Source organism: Saccopteryx leptura, chromosome 12, assembly GCF_036850995.1.
Source record: "Saccopteryx leptura isolate mSacLep1 chromosome 12, mSacLep1_pri_phased_curated, whole genome shotgun sequence".
In the NCBI taxonomy this organism is placed as follows: domain Eukaryota; kingdom Metazoa; phylum Chordata; class Mammalia; order Chiroptera; family Emballonuridae; genus Saccopteryx; species Saccopteryx leptura.
The window spans coordinates 24,204,902-24,232,163 of NC_089514.1; the positions used below are offsets into that span (position 1 = coordinate 24,204,902).

General features: G+C 38.0%; 1 protein-coding gene across 3 annotated transcripts in view; it reads left to right on the plus strand.

Annotated features, from left to right (window-relative positions):
• DGKB (diacylglycerol kinase beta) overlaps positions 1-27,262 on the plus strand; it is a 645,807-nt gene that overhangs the window by 609,788 nt on the left and 8,757 nt on the right. For all 3 annotated transcript variants that reach the window (XM_066354004.1, XM_066354003.1, XM_066354005.1), the window contains 2 exons: positions 6,025-6,145; positions 7,396-7,456. In XM_066354004.1, coding sequence (XP_066210101.1) covers positions 6,025-6,145; positions 7,396-7,456 — 182 coding nt within the window. The remainder of the gene's footprint in view (positions 1-6,024; positions 6,146-7,395; positions 7,457-27,262) is intronic.

The following is a 27,262-nucleotide window of genomic DNA, read 5'->3' on the forward strand; positions in this document are numbered from 1 at the left end:
ATATGGCAGTCTGAAACAATTACATAATGAGACATATTAACAGGGCATAACTGTCAAAAATGGTGAGATTAAGCTATGAATAAATACTCACTTACTAGCTGTGCAGCTACTGTGCTCTTGAATCTATACCTCACCCCTGACTCAGATTTTTACACACATAACCCCGATTGCCCATGTAACGTTAGCAACGTTCAGGAAAGTGTTTAGAGTCAAAGACAAGGTAAGGTTTCTTACCATATTTGTGCTACAACCCTTTTTGCATGTCTGGCAAAATCTACAGACTATTTCAGAGCAATTTTTTTAAATTATAAAATATATACAGACTAACAAAGTTTTACAGGCTACAGGGGTCCCCAAACTGCAGCCCGCGGGCCACATGCAGCCCCCTGAGGCCATTTATTCGGCCCCCCATTGCACTTCTGGAACGGGCACCTCTTTTATTGGTGGTCAGTGAGAGGAGCACTGTATGTGGCGGCTCTCCAACGGTCTGAGGGACAGTGAACTGGTCCCCTGTGTAAAAAGTTTGGGGATCCCTGGAAACAATTATATTGAAATGCTCTTAAAATTTTGATTTAGTAATATATGAGCTATTTTATTAATAAGTTAACTTTAAACGTCTAACCGGATCAATAGGTATTAAGATTTAAAAATAATATTTAGTTTCAATAGCATTTTGCACAACTGTAATGTGGTAGGGCAGTGATTTACCCAGTGTTCCAGAAAAAATTTTAAAACATGCAATAACCTAACTACCCTGTTTCCCTGAAAATAAGACATCCCCGAAAATAAGACCTAGTGCGTCTTTAGGAGCAAAAATTAATGTAAGACACTGTCCTATATCTGGGGAAACATGGTATTTAGTCAGGGACACTGACTTCTTTTCCCATAGTGTATCAGATTAAAAAAAAAAAATGAGAACAGCCAACATTATAGCCATCTGGTATGAATGCCCTGTCTTGAATCACAAATATATAAGTCATATTAGAGTTGTATCTTACTAGTCATGTCACATAATAAGGTTACATCTGATTGGTTAATTCTTGGTACCAGAAATCCTTAAATACAAGTATAGACATGTGATTTCTTTTTTTTAAAAAGTCACTTTGTAGTAAAAAAGGAATTATTTTTTAATCAATCAAAATTACTTTTTTTGTCAGATTGGCAAAAAAATGTATTTTCTTGGTGTGCTGCAGACTTTTAGGAATCAGTTTATGTGTGCCATGAGATGAAAAAGGTTGGCAGATATTGTCTGTCAGTGACAAAGTCACAGGCATTTTTACTACAGCCAAGGTTTCTTCCCTAAATTTGTACTTTAAAGAAGTGCTTATCGTCATGGAATGTTAGTTTAAATAAAATTGTGTTTTTTCCATATTCAGAGTCATTGACCCTGTGTTGATGAGAATCTTGCTCTACTCTGACTAAACTTGGGTTATTTTATTAAGCTTCTTCCTTCTGAAGCACCTATTCTGGGCTTTTTTATTTTAAACATAAAAACAAGGAAATTTGGCATATTTTCTTGCCCCTGGGACTCCTATGGAGCCACTGGGAATAGGACACGTAACCCTTCAGAAAATCAAAATGTAAGACGCCTCAGTCGGTGGTAGGTGACGTGCACAGGCGGAGCCGACTCGCACCTGGGTGTTAGGTCTGGATGTAGCTTCAGCCTTCCTTCCAGCCTGCACCTCGCCTTCTCTTCCTTACGTCCGAGAAAGCCAGCCAGGATGCAGTACTTGAGCTGCACGTTGAACACTAAGCTGTTCTAGTTTCTTTGGTCATGACTTGGATGGGAACTTGAGTATTTCATGATGAATAACAAACTGACTGAAAAACCTTACAGCACACAAGTGTGGTGAGACTCCAGGCCCAAGATCAGCTGTTCTGAGCAGAGACACATACACTGGGGAATTGGGTCCTCGAGCCACTGTAATGCCATTTAACAGCTGTGGGGGCAGTACTAAAGTGAAAACCTCATTGGCCTGAAAGACTTTGTGTTTCTCTTAAGCAGAGGTTGGTGCTTTTTCTCTAAAGGTTCAGATAGTCAATAATTTGGGCTTTGTGGCCCATATGGTCTCTATTGCAAGTACTCCTCTATTGTAATAGGAAAGCAAAGATAGACAAAACCTAAATGAATGAATGTGGCTGTGTTCCAATAACAACTAATTTAAAACACTGAAATTCAAATTTTATATAATCTTCAGATGTCACAATGTATTATTCTTGAAAACTTTTTTTTCACTTTGTAAACATGTGAAAAACATTTTTAACTCACAAACCACACAAAATGAGTTATTGGGCCAGATATGTTCCACAGGCTATTGTTTGCTACTGACTCCTACTCTTAAGTATGAAATAAATAGCCAGGTAGCAAACCAATTGAGTAGGTTCCTCTGTTTGGTTATGACGTCCCAAGGGTTCCTGCCCTTAAAGTATATGTTAGCTAGAATGTGAACTGAGAAAGAAGTGGATAGTGTTAGATGTTGCCACATATGAAAACAGAGTTCAAAGTTAAATAGACAGAAACTCTCTTAGTCTGCGATCAATCAGGACCTGATCTCAAAGACAATGTATAAGAGAAATCAATTTAATACAGACTTGTGTCAAAAACTGTGAAAGTGTTATGGGAGCAAACTGGCACCGCACAAATTTAGAGTTTCTTTTTTATTTATTTTCTTGAACACCTAATTAAAAGAAATACGGTATTGCCTGACCTGTAGTGGCACAGTGGATAAAGCGTTGACCTGGAAATGCTGAGGTCGCCGGTTCGAAACCCTGGGCTTGCCTGGTCAGGGCACATATGGGAGTTGATGCTTCCAGCTCCTCCCCACCTTCTCTCTCTGTCTCTTCTCTCTCTCTCTCTCTCTCTCTCTCTCTCTCTCCCTTTCCCTCTCTGTCTCTCTCTCTCCTCTCTAAAATGAATAAATAAAATAAATATGAAAAAAAAAATAATACCTTAACTTTAAAAAAAAAAAAGAAATACGGTATTTATTTACCTTTACCAGAGTTAATAAATATTGCACTATTTCTGTGGAATCGTGTTACTGTGGAAGAGCCCACTAGTTCTTTGTGCTAGCAAGGACTCGAACATTTGAAATCCTAAATCCATAGGAAATACCTTCATTAATGATTATTAATGGTAGGATTGAGGAGCAGGGGATTTTTTTTCCATGAGAAAAGAAAAAACAAATTAAAAGAAGGAAAAAAATCAGAAAGAGTGTGGTAGACGGTAGCAATATGGTGTGCGTGTTTACAGCCCCTGTGATTCAGGAAACAGGGCTCACAGATTAACTCTGTTGTAAGAAGCTGTTCCATTTCTTTTTTTTTTTTTTTTTCCAGAGACAGAGAGAGTCAGAGAGAGGGTTAGATAGGGACAGACAGGAATGGAGAGAGATGAGAAGCATCAATCATTAGTTTTTCGTTGCACGTTGAGACACCTTAGTTGTTCATTGACTGCTTTCTCATATGTGCCTTGACCGTGGGCCTTTAGCAGACCAAGTGACCCATTGCTCGATCCAGCAACCTTGGGTCCAAGCTGGTGAACTTTGCTCAAACCAGATGAGCCTTCGCTCAAACTGGCAACCTCGGGGTCTCGAACTTGGGTCCTCCTCATCCCAGTCCAACGCTCTATCCACTAAGCCACCGCCTGGTCAGGCTGTTTCATTTCTTGAAGAATAGTTCTATTAACCAGATCATTACAAAAATTAGCATAAAATTTCACCTATTTAAGAATCAGGCAATGCAAAATAGATAATACTAAATATGAACTTAAATCTTTTTGTTGTAGTGGTGGTTTTATAAATATCACCAGCCACACATAAGTATCACCAGCCAGTTTTAAACAGATATTTTATCAATTCACTTTAAAAAAGGGACTTGGCCACACTTTTTTTTTTAGGGTTTTTATTGAATTTGCCAGTGATCATGAGCCTAACAAACTTGGCCACATGTTTGACCAACACTGAAAATGTATCAGCAACATCTCTGAACTCCTTGCTAAAATGGATTTTATTAATGGAGAATGAAGGTGTTCTATACAAAATGGAGTCTATATGAAACACATTTGCTTGCTTTTCTTCAGGTAGAACTCCAATTATGACCTAAGTGATTACATGACTGATTGCCTTGTATAATCATCACACCCGCCCACTCTGTGACAATGCAGCTTTTTCTGCTGCTAAAAGAGTATTAAGTCTACTTATTTACATTTGAAAATTCATAAGGATATGGAAATAAAAGGGTCATATATTTGCACCTTGAATTTCACCTCCAAACCAGAGGTCCAAGCATTCTGAGCTCAGTAGATGAGCTGTGTGTCAGAGCTAGCTAGGTTCTATGGGATGCTATTGATGATAGGGTAACCTTTGCTTTCTGGCTGGGTACAGTGTCCTTCCCAACCACCGTTCCTATGTGAGAAACATTTCTATAATTTTTAAAGTCTCTCTTTTTCATATGGCTGATTTATCAAATATAGCAGAGTGGTTATGCATCAAAGTGGTTGAGTTCAAACTTTGGCTCTGTTACTTCCTAGGTATGTGGGTATGAATAAATTAGTTCACTTCTCTCTTTTTCACCTTCTCTGCCTATAAATGGGAATGATTATATTTGTCTTAAAATGGTTTCCAGGCAGAGCAAATGAGAAGATATATAGAAAGTGATTAGTCCAGGGACAGGCACTTAGTAAACACTCAACAAGCAGTGCCTATTTCTATTAGTCTCTCTCTGCTGTCCTCTGTTTAAAAGCAACTGTGCTGATTATCTAGTCGACTCTCAAAGAGTATTTTCATAGCATATTCCTATGATCAGTTAAACACTTCTAGCTATTTTTTTTTCTGTATTTTTCTGAAGCCGAAAATGGGGAGGGACAGTCCGACAGATTCCCGCATGCGCCCGACCGGGATCCACCTGGCACGCCTACCAGGGGCGATGCTCTGCCCACCAGGGGGCGATGCTCTGCCCCTCCAGGGCATCGCTCTGTTGTGACCAGAGCCACTCTAGCGCCTGGGGCAGAGGCCGAGGAGCCATCCCCAGCGCCCGGGCCATCTTTGCTCTAGTGGAGCCTCGGCTGCGGGAGGGAAAGAGAGAGACAGAGAGGAAGGAGAGGGGGAGGGGTGGAGAAGAAGATGGGTGCTTCTCCTGTGTGCCCTGGCCGGGAATCAAACCTGGGACTTCTTTTTTATTTATTTATTTATTTATTTTTATTTATTTATTCATTTTTAAAGAGGAGAGAGAGACAGAGAGGGAGAGAGAGGAGAGAGAGACAGAGAGAGAGAGAAGGGGGGAGGAGCTGGAAGCATCAACTCCCATATGTGCCTTGACCAGGCAAGCCCAGGGTTTTGAACCAGCGACCTCAGCATTTCCAGGTCGACACTTTATCCACTGCGCCACCACAGGTCAGGCAAACCCGGGACTTCTGCACACCAGGCCGACGCTCTACCACTGAGCCAACCGGCCAGGGCCACTTCTAGATCTTTTTTTCTTGAATTTCTGCACAAAGTTACCTATGACTCTAGCTAAATCACTCAGTGATTTAGAGACTCAGTCTTCTTATCTCTAAAATGAGAACTTTAATTGCATGATCTCTTAGGTCTTTTGTTGGAGCAATTTAACAAAATCATATTTGACAGCATATCCTCATATTTATTTATAGTGCTGAAATGTGTGTTTGCTGCCAAAAGTCTGATGTGGGATATATAAATGTTCCATATATACATGTGGAATAACATTAAGTTTGTTGATGTTAAAAACTACTGGTATATTTTTTGGCATTATTTGGCTCAAAAGCCATTTTCCCCATTTTGTTTTAACATAAGCTGACAGCAAATCTTTTCCCACAGCACCTCAAGGTTTCGTTAAACTGAGAGTTTCTTCATAAATTAGGCCATCTTTTCATGACTTTCAGTATCCAAGACAGAGATGCTTTTTTTTACAAAGAAGCTTTTCTTTCCCAAACTCCACGCTATCTAATGCTATGAAACTGTACACATATACCTATGCGCTGTAACTTACAAGGCTTCTGTTTTCTTTCAGATCTGAGTGATCAGCTGCTGGAGGTGGTTGGCTTGGAAGGAGCCATGGAGATGGGGCAGATATACACAGGACTAAAGAGCGCTGGGAGGCGGCTGGCTCAGTGCTCCTCTGTGGTTATCAGGTAGTTCTTTCTCTGTGATTGGAAGAGGGAGTTGACATGGCGTGACTACAAACGAACGAAGAGTATGCAGAAGTGTGATAGCAACATCTGTCTTACCTGTGCCTCAAGTTATCAATGATTACTACCAATATATTGCAAAATAATGGAAATTGGCAGATTTTACAAAGTTTTGGTTAGCTATTGCTTATCAGGTTCATTGGGATCAGATACTCTCTTATTCACACCAGGGCTGCAATTCTAACATACGCATATCATCCCCTCTGGGTCCCATTCAGTGTGGTTTACTGAAGTGTCACAGCATCTGCTGGGCAAATTACCCAAGAAAAGCACTATTGAAGCATTATTGACTTAAATTATTTCATGAACTAAAGGGCATTAGTTTTTCTATAACATTAAATAATTATTGTGAATTAGGATTTTATATATGTATTAAATTTGAACCTTGTCAAGAAACATTCTTTTCCCAAAATTTTACCTATAGAAAAAAAAGTGTTTTTAATTCTATGCTGAAAGCATGGTTATGGCACAGATATCATTGGTGTTATTTATATAAAAATGTTAATACTGAATAATCTAAGACATCAAAAACTCTTTTCCAGGTTTACAATGTGGGTTTGCATGAAAATGCGGAGCCTCTTCTGGCTGTAGGAATTCTGATTTTGCCATTAAACAAATACCCTACTTTTTTTGTTTGTTTTGTTTTGGCATCAGAGTTTTTGTTTATAGCACCACATTTACCAGAAAGCCCTTTTTTTTTTTTTTTTGGCAGAGACAAAGAAAGGGACAGATAGGGACAGACAGACAAGAAGGGAGAGAGATGAGAAACATCAATTCTTCATTGTGGCTCCTTAGTTATTCATTGATTTCTCACATGTGCCTTGACTGGGGGGCTACAGCAGACTGAGTGACCCCTTGCTTGAGCCAGCGACCTTGGGCTCAAGCTGGTGAGCCTTGCTCAAACCAGATGAGCCCGCACTCAAGCTGGCTACCTCAGGGTCTCAAACCTGGGTCCTCCACATCCCAGTCCGACACTCTATCCACTGCACCACCGCCTGGTCAGGCCAGAAAGCTCTTAACATCCCTGTAATCAAGGTACATTTTAGAGTGGAGGTCCCTTTTAAAATAGGTAAATTTAGAGCCGATCTACGATCATATTTGCATTTCCTGGTCTCATTATCTTATATCTTATATATAGTGTGTGTTAGGTAAAGTATTTCAGCATTATGCTTAAAAGAAATACTTTCTTCTAGGACTAGCAAGTCCTTGCCAATGCAGATCGATGGAGAACCGTGGATGCAGACCCCATGCACAGTGAGTAGAGTGGTTGGCAGTCTATGTCACTTTCATTTTTGCTTATTATAGTACTCTGATAACTAACTAATCAGATACTCCTACAACTAAATAATCATAATGTCTAAGCTTTGGGCATATCACCATGTACTTTCTATTTTTTTTCTTATTTATGTGCCCTTGACAATGATTTAGCTTTGGAATGTTTGTGTTAGTCTAAGTATAACCTTTAAATACCACAGATCAATTATACACTCTAGAACTAAACAAAATTGATAAAGTTTCTCTTAACCTTCCTTGTACTTATTTCAGAATAGCTTAGAAGAAAATTATATATGAGACCTTCAGACAAAAGTCTCCCTTCTGTTCTTTTGCCTCCATTTGGAGATTTGAGGCTTCCTTCTCTACAGAATAACTCCCCCTGTAGGTTCATCCATAAAGAGATATTATTTAAGTCAGACATTTATACCACAAAAAAATTTCTGTTTCCCTATGCATAGTGAATATTTTATCACATTTCAAAAATATGTCAGGCACTGCTGTTGAAACTAAGATTAGGAACATAATCATGATTGTTAATAGAACATCGGAGTAATAAAACAGGGAATAGACCAGATCAATAATAGAATTATCAAGGAACTTACTTCTGCTAATACATAAGTGTAAATAGACGTTAAGTACAACTTCAGATTACAGGATTTATGAAAAATAAGGCAAAATAATGAAGAGGAACTGAGTGGAGTAGGGACTATACTACATACTTTAGATAGGTGGATCTGGGAGCCTCTTTGAAAGAAGAGTCAAAGCTCAGTGTGCCAAGGAAACAGAAGGAGCATGGAATGACCAAAGCTTCTAGAGGTGGGGGAAAGTGGTAAGAGGTCAAATAAAAGGATGGATAAGGATGGCGTCATGTAGAAAAATGATGGTAAAGAGCATCTTGTTGTAACTGTGATAGAAAGCTATTGAAGGCTCTGAGTATTATCTGATTGATATGTTTAAAGTTCACCTTGGCTGCTGTGTGGGGAATGGATTGTTCTGACTAGCAGCTGGAAGACAGGATCTATAAGAGTTTGGGCAAGGATAGTGGCAGGGAAGTGGATGGATTTGAGCTACATTCTGGAACTGAAACAGAAAGAATTTGCTAATAAGGTCCCTTGGGGTGAGGGATAAGGGATGAGACAGAGTTGAATCGATGTTTGCTTTTACCTTAAGGATTGGGAACAAAACTCTTTAAAGGGTAACAGGGGAGGTCTTAATATAGTATAAGATTAGTATAAGTGTTGTGCTAAGTGGCGGTATTATATGTATTTTTTAATTGAGGTATAATTGACATAGCATATTATATCAGTACACAAACTCTAAATTATGCTTATCACCATATTTCAGATGGCAAAAACTGAGGCTTTGGAAGATTAAATAATATATTCAAGGTCAAATATGTAGCAGATATGGAACTCAAATCCAGAACTCTTTCATTAAAGCACATTTTCTTAACCACTTGCTTAAACAACTTTAGCTACAGATTCCAAACATCACAGCTTAGCCTATAAGAGGGAATATTTAATTGTACCTTTCCAGTGCTTTTACTCTGAAGCTATTGGCCCAGTCTTTGTTTATAGCACATGCATATGACTTTTTGTTTATTTCTGGTATGTTCCTTTTAGTTACTTGAATCCCAAGTTTGTGAAATACATTTATCCTATAATAACAGTATAAAACAAACTTGTGTAAAAAATTACTCTCGACTGACTACATCAATGCCTTCTGCTATCTTTGTACATGGTTCCAAAAATCCTTTAAAAAATGTCCCATTCCTCTCTTTACCAGCTGGTATACCCTTCCATCTTGTCTGTTATTGTCCATTTTCCCAATGACACTTTTAAGATCACATTTACACTCATCTTGAGGTTAAAGTTGTTGCTATTGTTGTGGATGGTAAAGGGGGTGGTGAAGATGATAGTTTTGGAGTAAACAGGTCATGTTTATGATGGTGGAAGAGTGGTGAAACTTGTGGCTATGGTGATGATGGTAGTTGTGATGATGATGATGGTGGTGGTGATGGTGATGATGATGGTGGTGGTGGTGATGGTCATGATGATGGTCATGATGAACCAGGGGAGGTGTTACCAGTGACAGTGGTGACAGTAGCTGCAGTGCTTGTGGTAATGGTGGGTGTGATGCTGGATGGGGATGGTGGTAGTAATAGCATTATTCCTGTCTTTCATAAAAGGTCACTTTTCATCAACCTGGGTCCCAAGAGAATAAATGGAAGACAATAAAACAAACACTTTCCCTTAATACTCTGTTTTGTTTTGGACTTTTCCCAAGGAGAAAGAGAATTTTGCTTTTCTGCTATATTATAAATCATGAAGGATTAATGGCAATAATAATATCTAACATTTATTAAGCTTTTTGTTTGTGCCACATACAGTTTGAGACACTTGATCTGTATTGACACATTTAATGCTCAAAGAAACTTATGATTGGCTTCCTTTCATGGATGAAACAACTAAGGCAGACGAAGGTTAAGTGCTTGGCCTGATTCCACACAGAAAATAAGTGGCAGAGTAGGAGGTGACATAGAGGTGGCCAGGTCTACCATCTGCATTCTTCATGGCTCTTTCCACTGTGGCTCTCAACCCAAAAAAGTCCCGTCTGGCCTTGTGACATCACCCCTCCCGAGTGTGACCTTCAGGAAATCACTTACTGCCTTCTCCAGCTTGTAAAAGTCTATGTGTATTAAAATTTAATTCATGTTCTAGAATAATGTTAGTTTATTTCACACAAGTACTTGTAATGATATATTTGTTGTTTTCTTTCAATTAGTAACTGGACATTTATTTTGCCTATCAATTATCATGGCCTCTACAGTTGTTCAATTAATAATACATTTAATATAACATTTTATTTTCTCTCCTTGTAAATACTTTTATTCCTCTAAAAAATTTATTGCAGCCTACCGTGGGCCAAGGACTGTACTAGACTATGGCTCATTATTGTTATTTCACATTCTGTCATGCTCTACTTTCCCTAGAACCACATGGAGTGCTGAACTTTAAATTTCACTTTAGCTAAAGAGAGTGTTTAGTATTCAGAGCATTGGTATGGTTTAACTACAAAGTATTCTTTGCTTCAATTGAATAACACACTGTTTTTCTTATGGAACATAAGAATTGGTAGAATGTTAAAATTCTTTGCTGCATTTAAATATCCATAAGCTTATCTTCAATTTATGCGGGAATTGCTCTAGATATAATTTTAGAGCACAGCAGAAGTTCTGTTTTCCTTTAAGTGGCATACATAAAATGGAAAGGCAGGTGAAAAGTGTGTCTTGATTCTTACATCAATTATACACTTTTTTTTTTAAAAAAAAAGTCAAAATAATGTAAGTTTTGAATATAGACGTACTTTATGCCATTGAATTGTATACTTAAATATAATTAAAGAGGAAAACTTCATAGGATATAGTTTACCACCATAAGAAAAAGTAATTGAAAAAAAATGTAAGGTAATATTTACTTAGAAATTTCATCCACCTTGAGTGCTAATATCAGGAAAAGAAAAAACCGGAGAGCTTAACCATGAACTCTTCAACTATGTACTTTGTAATTATTTTATGACCTTTTAAACTATTTCACACTAAAATCCTCAACAGAAATGTGTTAAGAATTTTTGTGTTTATAGTTGTTTATAGTCGCTGAGTTAATACAGAATGGATCTTAGCCATATTGATTATTAGCCATCTTAATAAGCATATCATAGTAAAGAGACAATATATTCTAGAAGAAATAGCTCAAGAACAGCCTTTCTTTAGGTTGGACTCCAGAGCCTGCTTTCCCATTGCTACCTTCTTCTTCCTCCTGAACTTGTTAACATATTGACTCTGTTGTCATATGTTTCTATTATGGGCAGAGAAAAAAGCAGTTTGGGGAAGAAGGGGGTGACGGTACAATATTAAAGGTCATAGGCTAGGTCAGACTTTATTTTGTATCTGCACATGCTGCCTTGGGGAACACAAACTCATTGAGGTCAGGCACCATGATTTCGGTTGTCTGTTCATACCCAGACCGTACGCTGTGCCTCACCTCAGTAGGCTGCCTCTGCCCAATGCATTTTGAATTTGTGAGTTTGTTAAATGTTTTTGAGGTAGTATAACAATCTTTATTCTTTTTAAAATTTTCTGAAGCTGGAAATGGGGAGAGACAGTAAGACTCCCGCATGCGCCTGACCGGGATCCACCCGGCACGCCCACCAGGGGCGATGCTCTGCCCACCAGGGGGCGATGCTCTGCCCCTCCGGGGCGTCGCTCTGCTGCGACCAGAGCCACTCTAGTGCCTGGAGCAGTGGCTAAGAAGCCATCCCCAGCGCCCGGGCCATCTTTGCTCCAATGGAGCCTTGGCTGCGGGAGGGGAAGAGAGAGACAGAGAAGAAGAAGGGGGGGGGGTGGAGAAGCAAATGGGCGCTTCTCCTGTGTGCCCTGGCCGGGAATCGAACCCAGGTCCCCCGCACGCCAGGCCGACGCTCTACCACTGGCCAGGGCCGTATAACAATCTTTAGAAAACGCTTTCTACTAAATCTTCTTTTACCAAACATAATGTAGGTTTGACTAGCAACTCATTCACATATTTTTTATATATCTAAATGCATGTAAACATTAGTTTCAGTTATCTTTATTCATTTTGTAATTCAAAGCATAGAATTTGAATGTTTTGGAGAAAAAATACTTTCACAACCTTAAAAGATTTCATCTTTATGTTTCCTGATGTGGTAGGATTAAACTTTTTCGGGCCACTTCTCTCTGCATTCTTGGTTGCAGGGTAGGGCAAAAGTAGGCTTACAGTTGTGAGTACACAAAACACCAAGTTTATTCTTGTGTTATTATTATTGTGTTATTATTGTGTTATTTTTCATATGGATATCTGTAAACCTACCTTTGCCACACTCTCTACGTATTTATTTTATACATTATATCGGTTACATCTGTTGAAAGTTTGAAATATTAATAGTCTTATGTTGATTATTACTTGTGATGATACTCTTATGAAAAGTAATGCCAAAAATGTTGTAATGCAGTATCACTCTAGGTGTTTTATATACAAGTAAGACAGAGAGAAATCCTGAAACTTTCTCTTATGTGGTAGAGAATGGGAAGGAAGTATGAACAGATCAGAAGCTCAATAGTGAAATGACTACAGGTAAAATGTGCAGACTCGCCCTGGCCGGTTGGCTCAGCGGTAGAGCGTCGGCCTAGCGTGCGAGGACCCGGGTTCGATTCCCGGCCAGGGCACACAGGAGAAGCGCCCATTTGCTTCTCCACCCCTCCGCCGCGCTTTCCTCTCTGTCTCTCTCTTCCCCTCCCGCAGCCAAGGCTCCATTGGAACAAAGATGGCCCGGGCGCTGGGGATGGCTCTGTGGCCTCTGCCTCAGGCGCTAGAGTGGCTCTGGTCGCAACATGGCGATGCCCCGGAGGGGCAGAGCATCGCCCCCTGGTGGGCAGAGCGTCGCCCCTGGTGGGCGTGCCGGGTGGATCCTGGTCGGGCGCATGCAGGATTCTGTCTGACTGTCTCTCCCTGTTTCCAGCTTCAGAAAAATGAAAAAGGAAAAGAAAAAAAAAAATGTGCAGACTCATCAAAGTTATAGTTGAAGTCAAGGTGTCTTCTGAAAGTGATTTACGTGTGTTTTGCCTTTTTTATACCTTTCTTGGTATAATATGTCTCAGTACCCTAAACCCATTTGCTCTCTCTCAGCTTCCAATGTTAAATACCTTCCACATGCCACCCTGGTCTGACCTAGGACTGAGCCAGTCTCTGCCAGAGCTGGTTGTCTCACTGCCTTCCATTTGATCCCTGGTATTTCAAGAGCAGATACTTGACCATTTCATGCTTCAAGACACCTGCCTCCTGCTGTACCCGTTTTTACTGTGTGAGCCAATCTATAAGATGTTATTTTCTGACTTGAATAACAGGTTCTTTCCTTGGCACCAGCATCTTCTAGACTCAGACATTGGCTATTTGCCTCGCCTTGCTTGCACCGTCCCTAGGTCCCTACAAAGACTGGATCTTTTTCTCACTGCCCCAAGGCACTTGTGTTATCTAGACTAGAGTTTACCTTCATTTTGACACTTGTGTTTGCATATTTTCAGCTGACTTTAAAATGTAAACTCTTTGAAAAGATGAATAGTGTTCTGGGGCCTATTAAATTTTTACTTATGCATTTGTTGTTGTATTTCACATAATCATAAATTTAAAATGTTAGTTAATCTTGAATACTTTGCTAAATACAAATTAATCTCAGGCTATTAGGATAGAAAATGAAAAGATAATTATAAACTTAAGTGTTTCCAGTACCAGAAATTTAGTGTTATTTTAATGAAGATTGATTGGATTTTCAAGATATTTGTATGTCCTGGAGATGATTGGAGGGAAACCATGGTAACAATGCCTAATATTTATTGAGTGTTTACCATGTACCAGTTTCTGTTCTTTGTGTTCATATTTATTATTTAATCATTACAGCATACCCTAAGAGGTCAGTAATGTTATCATAATCCCCCATCATAAAATGTTAAAAATAAATAAAACTGAAGTCAGGTATGTCTAGCAACTTGCGCAAGATCACGCAGTAAGAGGTAGAGCGGCTAGGACACTAATGCCTTTTCTCTTACCGTATTTCCCCATGTATAAGATGCACCCTTCTTCGAAAATTTTGGGGTCTAAAAACTGGCGTCTTATATCATGGTTGTGGCATTTCAAATGCCATAGATGGAACTGAGGAAGAGTGAATCAGACAGTGATTCATCATCAGACACAGATGAGGACAAGCTAATCGATAGGAGTTTTCACAGTGATGATGAGTTGTGTAAATTTTATGATGAATAAAACGTGAGATCAATAACTTTATGTAATACATTTTTTTTTTCAAATTTCGGGTCCCAAGATTAAGGTGTGTCTTCTGTATGGGAGCATCTTCTACATGGGGAAATATGAGGTAATTATGATGTATCACTGCCTCACTCAGCCATTCCTCAGGGCTTTAGTGTATCACTAATGTTAGTAATCAACTACAACTCCCCTATTTATAACATAAATCCATTGTTAGGCTTATACATATAATTTTTAAGATATATATATGTTTATATCTTTTGGGGGAGGTATAAGATGTTTTGTTCGGGGTATAGAGATGTCAAAAAGGGAAAAGTTCATTGATTCCTTTAGCAAGGTATTATCAGGTAAGCTACTTTTTTTTTAGTTTTTCTTTTTAATTAGAGTTTGCATTAAATATTATTCTGTATTAGTTTCAGATGTATAGTATAGTGGTTAGACAATCATGTACTTTACAGACTGATCTCCAACAATATTTCCAATACCCATCTATCCCCATACACAGTTTTTACAATATTATTGATTATATTTCCTATTGTATAATTTACATCTTTGTGACTCTTCTGTACCTACCAATTTGTACTTCTTAATGCCTTTACCTTTTCACCCAACCCCCCAACCCCTCCCCTCTGTCAACTGTGAGTCTGTTCTCTATCTATGAGTCTATTTCTTTTGTTTTTTATACTCTGCATATAAGTGAAATCCTATGGTACTTGTCTTTCTCTGTCTGACTTATTTTACTTAGCATAATGGGCTCTAGGTCCATTAAGGCTATCACAAAGGGTAAGAGTTCATTCTTCTTAAGGGCTAAGTAGTATTCCATTGGGTAAATATAATACAGGTTTTTTTATCCACTAGTTTATTGCTAGGCACATAGGTTTGCTTCCATATTGTGGCTAATGTACATAGTGCTGCAATGAACATGGGAGTATATATATTCTTTCAAATTAGTGTTTCAGGTTTCTGGGCCATAAGGCAGTTCCATTTTTAATTGTTTTAGGAACCTCCATACTGTTTTCCATGGCTGCACCAATCTGCCTTCCCACCAACAGTGAGTGAAGCTTCCCTTTTCTCCACATCCTCGCCAGCACTTGTTGTTTATTGATGTTTTGACGATAGTCCTTCTGGCATGTATCAGGTGATATTTCACTGTGGTTTTGATTTGCATTTCTCTGATAATTACTGATGATCAAAAGATCTGAATCGATACTTCTCCAAAAAAGATAGACAGGTGGCCAAAAGAAATATATTTTTCTCTTTAATGCATTATTTTTTTACTTCCCAGTATAGTCAAAGTCATCCTCTACACCAGGGGTCCTCAAACTTTTTACACAGGGGGCTAGTTCACTGTCCCTCAGGCCATTGGAGGACCGCCACATACAATGCTCCTCTCACTGACCACCAGTGAAAGAGGTGCCCCTTCCGGAAGTGCGGCAGGGGGCTGGATAAATGGCCTCAGGGGGCCACATGCGGCCCGCGGGCCCTAGTTTGGGGATGCCTGCTCTACACTATTACCAGAAAGACTATTGAATAATAAAACTATGAATATCTGACTCCCTGATGGTGAAATTGAATACCTCCTTATTTCACACAGAATAAAGCAGACCCTTGTCAAGGCAGGAAATGATTCCCCCGCGGCTGGCATCAGCCTGCCATGGTACATAGACTTTGCTTTCCAGAGGCTTTCTACTCATACTGCTTACTTTTGTGCCTAACTATCCCACTCCCTATTTTGTGATTCCAAAATAGACTCATTCTTCTAGCCTTGAAGCCAACTACCAGCAAATCTGGAGTTTCTTTCAGCAATTTTCTAGGATGAATGTTTGCATTTTTTTTTTTCATCTAATCTTACCTGTAGTTTATTTTGATATACTTTTTTTTTTTTCTTTCGGTCAAATTGCCTATCTTCATTATTATATCCGGTTGGGATATATGTATTTTTGTTAGTGACTTCAAAATCTTTCTGGAAGATGATAGGATATAAATACATAGATACTAAAAATAAAATAAAATCCCTTCCTTCAGTGCCAAGCTTAGCAGCGATTTCCTCATGAAGCCTTTTAACTCCCCATCTGTCTAAAATATTTGCCTGATCCTTTGTACTCCTGTGACTCTGTTGATATTTTCGTAATGACATCCCAATGCACGACCCCGTATTTCAGCTGTACACATGTGCATCCAGCTCCTCCAACTTCACTGTAAGCATCTTAAGATTCATCTTTAATTCCCCTTCATACCTCGCATAGTGTCTTTTATGTAATATGGTTTCTGATAAGAAACCCACACTCATTTGAATCATTGCTTCACAATATGTAACGCATCATTTTTCTCAGGCTGCTTTCAAGCTTCTTTTCTTTGTCTTTACTTTTCAATCATTTGATCTTGATGTGTCTGGACATGGATCTCTTTGAATGTATTCTGTTTCAGTTTCTCTGAGCTTTGCAAATATGTTGGTTTATGACGTGCCAAATGGTGAAGTTTTCAGACATTATTTCTTCAACTATTTATTTAAGTACCACACTCTTTCTCTTTTCCTTCTGAAACTCTGATGATGTTTTAGGTACTTCATATATTTTTTCTTAGATCTGTGATTCTGTTGATTATTTTCTCTTTGTTCTTTTGATTATTCGTCTGGAAAATATCTTCAGCTATATTCAAGTTCACTGTCTTTTGCATCACTCACCTCCATTCTGTTCTTGAGCTCATCCAATATTTTTTATTTTAGTTTTTTAGTTGTATTTTAGTCTATTTAATAATTTTTAGTTGTAAAATTTTAAGTTGGTTCTATTTCTTTTTAATATGCTTTATTTCTCAGCCAACAGTCTCTATTTCTCTTTTCATTTCAAGATGGTCTGTCATTTCTTCTTGGAGCTTGCTTATAGAAACTGCTGAAAAGTCTTTGTCTGATACTTTGAACCCTTGTATCATCTCAAGATTTGCATCATTAGTTGTCTTTCCCCTCAGGAGTGTTTGAGACTTTCTTGAATCAGCATATATTGAGAAATTTTGGATTATGACTTGAATATATTAAATATCACGTTTACCATGGGTATTGTTTAATTCTTGTGGTGAATGTCAATTTGTTATTGTTGTTGTTCTTTTAGCAGGTAATTGACCCAGTTAGTTTCAGATCACAAATTCTGATCTGCTTCCTGTAAGTTGTGGTTCAAATATCAGTTCAGTTTTCAATGTCTTAGCGATGTTATTCAGATTTATTCTACATATACAAGAGCCATAAGCTTGTCTGGAACCTGGGTGGTGGGCTACCCCTAATTCAGTTCTCTAAATTTTCAGTATGCTTTTCAAGGTCAAATCTGTGCATACCAAGCTTAGGGAAATGCAAAGGAGATCATACACAACGTTAGGAATAGCTTTCGTATGCCTCCCTTCACTCCAGGATCTCCCTGAATTTCAGATTCATTCTGTTTTTTGTTGTTGTTTTTTTGCTTTGTTTTGTTTTGTTTGTTTCACTTCCCAGGGATTTTGGATTGCTCTTCCAGCTAGAAATCTAAGACCTTGATTTTCTTGTACTTCCTGATGTAGCATTTGCTTCCAGGGCTGTCTGGTAAGAAGATAAGAGAAAATATATCAGGTATTCACCTGTGCTTTTGGGACTGTCATCTTACTGGTCAGAGAGAAGGACTTTGCTGCTGCCAAGGGTCTAGGACAGGGGCGAGAGAGCCATAAACGCCACATGTTTTAAAATGTAATTCCGCCTGACCTGTGGTGGCGCAGTGGGTAAAGCGTCGACCTGGAACCCTGAGGTCGCCGGTTCAAAACCCTGGGCTTGCCTGGTCAAGGCACATATGGGAGTTGATGCTTCCTGCTCCTCCTCTGTTTGCTCTATCTCTTTCCTCTCTCTCTCTCTCTCTCTCTCTCTCTCTCTCTCTCTCTCTTTCTCTCTCCTCTCTCTGTAATAATAAAAATGAATAAATAAAATTTAAAAAATGTAATTCCATGAGATCCGTACAACGACCCGTGTATATTATGCATTATCCCATAAAAATTTGGTGTTGTCCTGGAGGACAGCTGTGATTGGCTCCAGCCACCCGCAATCATGAACATGAGTGGTAGGAAACAAATGGATTGTAATGCATGAGAATGTTTTATATTTTTAACGTTATTATTTTTTTATTAAACATTTGTCTGTGAGCCAGATGCAACCATCAAAAGAGCCACATCTGCCTAGCGTGCGGAGGACCCAGGTTCGATTCCCGGCCAGGGCACACAGGAGAAGCGCTCATTTGCTTCTCCACCCCTCTGCCGCGCTTTCCTCTCTGTCTCTCTCTTCCCCTCCCTCAGCCGAGGCTCCATTGGAGCAAAGATGGCCCGGGCGCTGGGGATGGCTCTGTGGCCTCTGCCTCAGGCGCTAGAGTGGCTCTGGTCGCAACATGGCGACGCCCAGGATGGGCAGAGCATCGCCCCCTGGTGGGCAGAGCATCGCCCCATGGTGGACGTGCCGGGTGGATCCCGGTCGGGCGCATGCGGGAGTCTGTCTGACTGTCTCTCCCTGTTTCCACCTTCAGAAAAAAAAAATGAAAAAAAAAAAAAAAAAAAAAAAAAAAAAAAGAGCCACATCTGGCTCGCGAGCCATAGGTTCCCAACCCCTGGTCTAGGAAATTGGGAGGGATCAATAGGACAATATTTTCTTACTCTCTGACCTATGGGACCATAATTGTCTACCACCTAAAACAGAAACACAGGGCTTCTCTCAGAGCTCTGGACCTGTACTTGGTGTGCAGTTCTGGGTTTTGGTCTGCCTTTGAGTCCAGACTAGGAAATAGGAGGGGAGAGAAGAAACAGGAAAGTCACCACGGGCTCAGGGACTCCTCATGCTCTGATGTCCGTCCCAGCCCGCCTGCCTTCCATTGCTCTGCAGCGTCCTCCGTCCTGCGGTAGCTGCTGCCTGTGCAAGGTTCGCAGCTGCCTTCAGCAGGAAAGACCAGGAAGTGTGCTTACCCATATTTTCCCCCATGTATAAGACACATCGTTTTTTTCGAAAATTTTGGGGTCTAAAAACTTGGTGTGTCTTATACAGTGGTTGTAGAAGTGTGGCATTTCAAGTGACGTAGATGGAATTCAGGAAAAGGCCATATATGAAAACAGTGATTCCTCATCAGACACATGATGAGTTGTGTGAATTTTCTGATGACTAAAACTTGAGTTCAATAATTTTATATAATACATTTTTTTTCAAATTTTGGGCCCCAAAATTGCTTCTTATACATGGGAGCGTCTTATACATGGGAAAACATGGTACTTCTTTTTAACTAGAACTGAAAACATCTCCACTCTCCTTATATTTCACTGTGTATGGCTATTTTGAGATCTGCCTGTATTGTCCCCAAGTCGCCAAATTATTTGCCACAATTATTATCTCTGCCTATTTTGAGACTTCACTATATAGTCCCCATTTTCATATCTCTTACAAAAGTACTAAATAAGTCTCTAAAAAATGCCCTAAATTTTGAATTTTAAATTTATCCATTTTGAGATAACTTCATGATTTCCCCCCCCCCCCATTCTTGTGTCCTCCATTTAAGCAGTTGAGACAGCATTTACCTATATGTTTGAGTGAAAATAATTAACCAAAAGGGCATAGCTTTTCTGCTCACCTCTAAGGATGAAGTTAAGTTTTAGGTAAACCAATGATGACATGGATGATTACACAAGTCTGTTTTTGTTGTTGTTTCTAGTACTTTGTCTATCAGCAAACATATTTTAAGACTTTGCAAATAAGTTGCATGATAATATGGGAGGCTTTAGACTTTGCGGAGATGACTTCAGGTGAATGTCCAAGGTCATGAGAATAGAGTCCTAAGACTGGGACGGTCTCTAACTATTGATAGTTTTTCTACTGCCAAACATGCCATTGCTTCATTATGCTTGTTTTCCTATGGATAAGGAGTTCAGAGGTGGGAATGTAGTGACTGAAGCTTTCTGTAATGCACAGTACTGAGCAAACGGGCACAAGGATGAAACAAGCAGCTGGGCCGGTGGAACCCCCTGGCCCTGTGGCAGATCTCACCCCAGCAAGCCCAACACGAAACACTTATAGTGCAGAAGCAAAATATACCCCTTTCAACCCACTTGCAGAGTTGAATGCCATGAAAATCCTTTTGACTTGGGAATACCATCTAAATGAACATTACACATCATATTATATTATAATCTATAATGGAATCAGAGGATTCCTTTTTTCATAGTTGATGTGCTTATATCTCCCTTGATTACTAGAGATGCAACAGAATTTTAAAGGAAAATTGTGAATAGAACTGTTTCCTGACAAGAAACTATCAAAACCTAAATATAAATAGTACATGGAAAGATTTATGGAGAGAATGAGATGCATCTGAGAAACAGGAAATAGCTTGAATTTGCATATTTTTATGGTACATGGGCATTCCTGTACCTACTACCTAAATTAACTAATCACAGGCCTAGGACTGTAAAAGATTAGAAATTATACAGCCTTGTCTGACCAGGTGGTGGTAAAATGGATAGAGTGTCAGCCTGGGACTTTGGGACCCAGGTTCAAAACCCCAAAGTCGCCGGTTTGATCACAAGCTCACCAGCTTGAGTGCAGGGTCATAGACATAACCCCATGGTCTCTGGCTTGAGCAAACTGTCACTGGCTCGGCTGAAAACTCCCTGTCAAGGCACATGAGAAAGCAATCAACGAACAACTAAGATGCCACAGCAAAGAATTGATGCTTCTCATCTCTTTCTTCCAGTCTTTCTGACCCTGTCTGTCCTTCTCTCTGTCTCTCACTTTCTCACTTAAAAAAAGAAATTACGCAGCCTTACAACTGTTTTATTATAGAATCTCATTTTATTAAAACTTCTGTATATTAACTTTTTGTGAAATAGCCACCTTTTCTAGAACTTTTGCAGAAATTCACTATAGACTGATGTTAAAAATATGTTTTTCTCCTTGAAAGCAATGTTTTATGGAATTTTTATAAGGATGGAGGGAAAACACCACTTTGGGAAATTATTATGCAAAGTAAACAGTAGAGTTATCTGCAAGTTTACCGAACTCTTACCAAATCTCCCCATCCATTTCATTAAATCAATTAACTTTAAATAGTATGAAATAATATTGAATGCATCACATTGATTTCCTGGAAATGAGACTTGTTTTGAAAACTTGATAAGAATAGTATTTTCTCATTAAAAGTTACACAGCCATTGCAACTTGACACTTGCTGGTTTTGTAGACATAAGCATTTTCAAGGAATCTTAAACTCTAATAGCTTAATTTAGAAGAGAAAAATAATTGACAAAGGAACATTTGTACTTCTAGTGATGAAAGACAAAGAGTAACCAAAATTATCAGTTAGAAAATGCTTACCAGGTAGGTATAGATACTGAATATTTTTCTGATGTGCTTAGAAATTGCATTTTGCCTAATGTTTAAATACAGAATAAGGATAAATCTTAGGGAAAGAAAATCAACATTTGCTATTTAATGAGTCTTATCTTGATATTTTGAGGAATAGATAATTAATTAACAATCTTCCCATCTTGACACATATTTGAATAAGCTGACTGCTGTTCTGATGGGTATATTTTTTAAGGTGTGAGCAGCAATGAGACCCCAAAACCAGTTAAATGAAACACAAACTAAAAACATCCTTTTACCTAAGACTTTGTTGGTAAAGCTTTGCATAAATTTGCATTTCTAAAGCTCTCCCACAAAGACTGGCACTTTAGTGTTTAGTTGGGCGTTATTTTGTGCGTTCCCTGTTACTTATGCATTAATTAGTTTTGTTTACCTGTGCATAATTTTTCCTAATTTTACAACAGTTGTTGTGTTTTTTTAATTGACAATGCAATTTACTGCTTGTGTGCTTTCTGGCCCCCAAACAGGAACGTTAAAGTGTAAAGCACCAGTCTTTTTAATTTCAGATTGTTACAAAATGGGACTGGTTGTGACTAATTTCCAATTAATTTGCGGTGGTTACGGAGAACAAAACAATTGCACCTACTAATTAAAATTTAAAATATTCCAAAGTGTCATCTTTAGGTGTCTGTGGAATATATAATTTCCATTTTGGTTCATTGCTGGATCTGTAACACCCGTGAGCTTGACAGCTCTATTAATTTAAAGGCTCAGTAATACCTATTAGTACAAAACATGAAAAAAAATACCATTAATCATTTATTTTAATTTTGCAGCTCTGTCATTTTCTCGTATGTTTTAAAATTATGATGACACCATAACGTGCGCAAATAAACCTGGGTGATGGGAAAACGGATCACACTACTTAGGAGAGATACTGAAGTACATTATTAGAGCTTAATTAATGCCAAACTGATTAGATTTGATTGCATTTTGCACAAAAATATTTTAAAGAATTTTCCTACCATGTTATATTGAAAAAGTTAATCCAAACATGTTATATTTAATGCAAAATGTACCTTTTCATAGTTCCCCTCTTTAATACATTCTATTTAAATACTGTGAAATTAACCTAAATTGTTCTTTTATTCATTTTGAAAACTAAATTAATCTAGTCGTTAGTTTTAATTTTTAAAAGTTTGTTTCATTTCAGTTAAAATATAATAGTGTCTTTTATCTTCTAATTCTTTGGTTGGAACTCCTAACCCTAACTGAACACAATGTCCAAAAACACAAAAGGGCAAAAATTGAAATGAAAAATATACCAAGGATGAAATACTTCACACATTTATATTAATTTGACCCAGGACTGCTACATATTCTAGAAGTTGTAAAATTGTATGCAGTTTACAGAATTTTGTCACTAACTTTCAAGAGGAGCAATTTTTAAAAAATATTCATATCAAGTTCAAAATGGAATATATTCCTCTGGAACGGGTAGTCTCCTATTCTATATGCACCATCAGACTAATGATAGTAGATGTGATTTCTCTTTCCTTCCAGAGCGGTTAGAGGTGTCTCCTCTCAGGATACAGACTAGAGCAGGTGTCGGGAACCTATGGCTCACGAGCCAGATGTGGCTCTTTTGGTGGCTGCATCTGGCTCTCAGACAAATCTATAATAAAAAAAAATAACGTTAAAAATATAAAACATTCTCATGTATTACAATCCATTCATTTCCTACCGCTTATGTTCATGGTTGCAGGTGGCTGGAGCCAATCACAGCTGTCCTCTGGGATAACACCAAATTTTTATTGGATAATGTGTAACGTAAGTGGGTCGTTGTATGGCTCTCATGGAATTACATTTTAAATATGTGTTGTTCATGGCTCTCTCAGCCAAAAAGGTTCCCGACCCCTAGACTAGAGAATCATAAGGCCTAAGCCTGATTTTTCTCTCACGTTTGCCTGTGGTCACACTTTATCTGGTTGCATCTTGTCTATAAAATTAGGAAATATGGCTAAGACACTCTAAGATTTTTCTCAAAGAGCAACCCCCTCTATTGTAGAAAGTTTTAAAAGTAAAAGTTTCCTTATTATCTACTAACACAGAACAGGGTTCCATGTCTCCACAGAGATATTTCCAGGGTGACTTACCAATTTCAAATAAAATTTTGAATTAAAAATTCTTAATAAATAAATATACACTGAATGGAATTTAATAATTTATTGTTTTTATTTTCTTGAATATTCAGAACATAATTGCACCTGTTTCATTTGAGAAGGCAAAAATTTTAAAGGATTTTACATATTGTATTGTTTTATCCACACTATAGTTTTGTGGGGTGAACAAAATAGATATCATTAGATAGGATTTTCAAATCAATAAATAAAAATTAAGAGAATATAACTATTTTATCCAAGCTAAGTCAAAAATGTCAGATTCATTATTTTATTTTCTCAACAAATATTTATTGAATTTCTTCTTGATAAAGGTGCTGACCCTTTGCCCTAGAAGGTTATAATGGAAACAACAACAATAAAGACATGATCTTTGAACTCAGTGAAGTTATACATTACCCAGAGTCATACAAATATAAAACTCCAGTAATGATATAAGTTCTATGAACAAAATGTTCATGGTGCTATGATCCTGTGGTACTGTCATAACATGGTACTGTGGTACTACGACAGGGTATAAAAAAAGAAATTTGACCACCTCAAAGGATGTCTGAGAAAACTTTCCAGGGAACTCAAAACAGACCTGAGATGAGGAGCATATAACTAGGCATAAAAGGAGGGAAGATTGTCCTATCCAAAGGGAAAGAATGAGGGGGAAAGGAGCATGGTGGGCACAAGGATCTGAAAAATGACATGATAGATGTGGACCAGAAGGATGAGAGATGTAAGGTAAGGCAGGTGATTCAGTGGAATCAGAGCTGTAGGGCCTAGAAACTCACAGGAAGAAGGATTGTTAGCTTTAGTTTAAGAGGCACATGAACTAAAGAGAGTTTAAGCAGGAGAGTGATGTGATCACATTGGCATGGTGATAAATCAGTCTGGGAGAGGAATGGATCATAAGGGAAGGCAATAACCAGTTAGGAGACTTTTGAATTTGTTCAGGTTTTCGAGTTGTGGTGGTAGGAAGATAAAAATTAAAAAGTCAAGAGATATAGAAAATATTTGAGGGATAAAATTGATAGACTGGTTATGGGAGATAAGGGGAAGGTGCCAAGGATGATCCAGACTTCTGGCTTGAGCAATTGAACAAATGATGGAACAATTCCTGGGAAAAGGAGAATCTGGATAATACCTAGTTTATTTTCTCTCTATTCCAATTTAACTCAATTAGATTATGCTCCTCAATCAATGTCCTAGGCACATTGTTAGGGAAATCAATTATTATTCCACCATCTGATACAATTTTTTATGGGTACCACGTCAAAATGTTTATTGCATTATCATGAAATAATTTAACCTTAACAGAATGTTTTTAAGTTATATGATGTTCCAAATAGCCAAGGGTATAGCTGAGTCTAGCTATTGGCTCATTAACATTATTTTTTGTAATATGTCAGTATGTGTTTATTGGTCTCCCTTGGTTTAAAAAAATTTCTATCTGTGAGTTAGTACATGTCCCACATGGATATTTTTTCTACCCTTTTTTTTTGATAGGAGTGGAACCTGTCATGTGTCTGGAATACTACCAGGTGCTTCTGGCCTCCTCAGAGAGAAGGCAGATGGCCATAATATGCCATCTCCCAATGTCACCCAAGGAATCCTGAAAGCCTTCTTGTCTCAGATAGGAGAGCAGTTAGCAAAATGTGTTCTCCTTTGGACTGAATCTAATGACACTAAAAATACTAGGCAGCATTTATTGAGCACATATATAACATGTATAGTCTTATGTGATACTTGTAATAGTCCTATAAAGCATGTGTATTATTATCTTCCTTTAGTAAACAGAGACTGAGGCTCAAAAATGTGAGAAACGTTGACCAGTGGCCAAGCTGGATCTCAAACCCTTGCCTCATATCTCAAGTTCATGATCTTAACCCCTATGCTATCTGAGGGAGACCATGTAGGGAAAGATATAAGAAATATTACTTATTAAGAGAGTAAAATTGCAAATAGTAAATATTGTGAATATTCTCTGGCCATAGCCAAGGATGCAAATATTTTTGTGTTATTTAGATTTGTTCTGTTTTTATTTTTATTTCTATTTCTATTTTTGTTTTTGTTTCTTTGGAGAGCCCCTATAAAAAGAAAAACAAGTACTGGGTTAAAGTTGTGGGTAAAATTTATCTGTAGAGACATGAACATTATAAAAAGGTTTATTTTGTTTTAAATGTTGACCATCCCTGGCAGCCAACTTACAACCATAAAATATTTTGGAAGAGAGAACCAAATTTATATCTTTAAAAAGAATTCAATTCCAGGTATGAATATTTCTTCTGCAATGTGGCCAAATAGCCCATCACTTTTAGGAAAAAGTTTCTCTTTTCTCGTTACCATTCATATTTAAAACTCCTGTGAATTTCATCAGCAAGTAAACTTCTCAAACCCATATTTTAAAGATTTATTGTAAATTCTTCTCAATGATTTCTCTGGATTTGATGTTAGATCAAAGACTATAACATTAAACTTGGAAATTACTATCATTTCAGAAAATAATGGCTGGAATCATAAAAACGCTGGCATAGAAATTTTGGAAAATGGTTATGTTTCATTGCTTTGCTTTTTGGCAGTTATGGACCCGAAAAATTTAGCGTGCTCTTTCTTCCCACTGTCATATGGCTCGGCTACATGCATGAATTAAAAGAATTCAAAATGGTTTTCTTTATTGGAAGGAGACAATCTTAGTTCAGAGTCAAGCTGGATAACTATTAATGTTCCAGATAATTGCAAAATTAAGCTATCCCCACAGATATTTTATGATATTTATTTGGCTCTGAAAAGTCTATTCATTTTTAAGGTAGCTGAATAAATCCAGGGATAATGAACTCTGAAAAAGGTGAAGCAGGGGAAGAAAATATTGGTGAGACACAGGGAGATGATTTCAAAAGGAAAATGCTACCTGCTGAGGTAACTTTCTAAGAACTACAACTTTATTAAGCCCACCCTGGTACAAAGCAATAAAGAGATTGTGCATTTAAGCCAATTTTAATCAGTTGATGCATTACCAAAATTGGGAAGGCTAATCTATATTCTAATTCAGAATTTTCACAGAATGAATTCTGAATGGTGGCACGCAGTATAGCAAAAATATGCCCCATGAAATCACTTGTACTTTCACCCATTTTTTAGCTATTGACTCGTTAATTAGAATTTTAAATTACAATTTGTTTCTTCCACTGCATGCCTTATAATTCTGGATGTAATTTTCAGTATTTCACCATAATTACATCAGGAGTCAGCAAATTCTGCCCTTTGGGCCAAATCTGAGCAGTTACCTGTTTTTATATAGCCAAAGAGCTAAGAATATTCTTCTTTTTACAGTCTAAATGGTTGAAAAAATCCAAATAAGAATGTTAAAATTCAAATATTAGTTTCCATACGTATGCTTACTGGAGAACAGCCACACCCATTCATTTACATATAG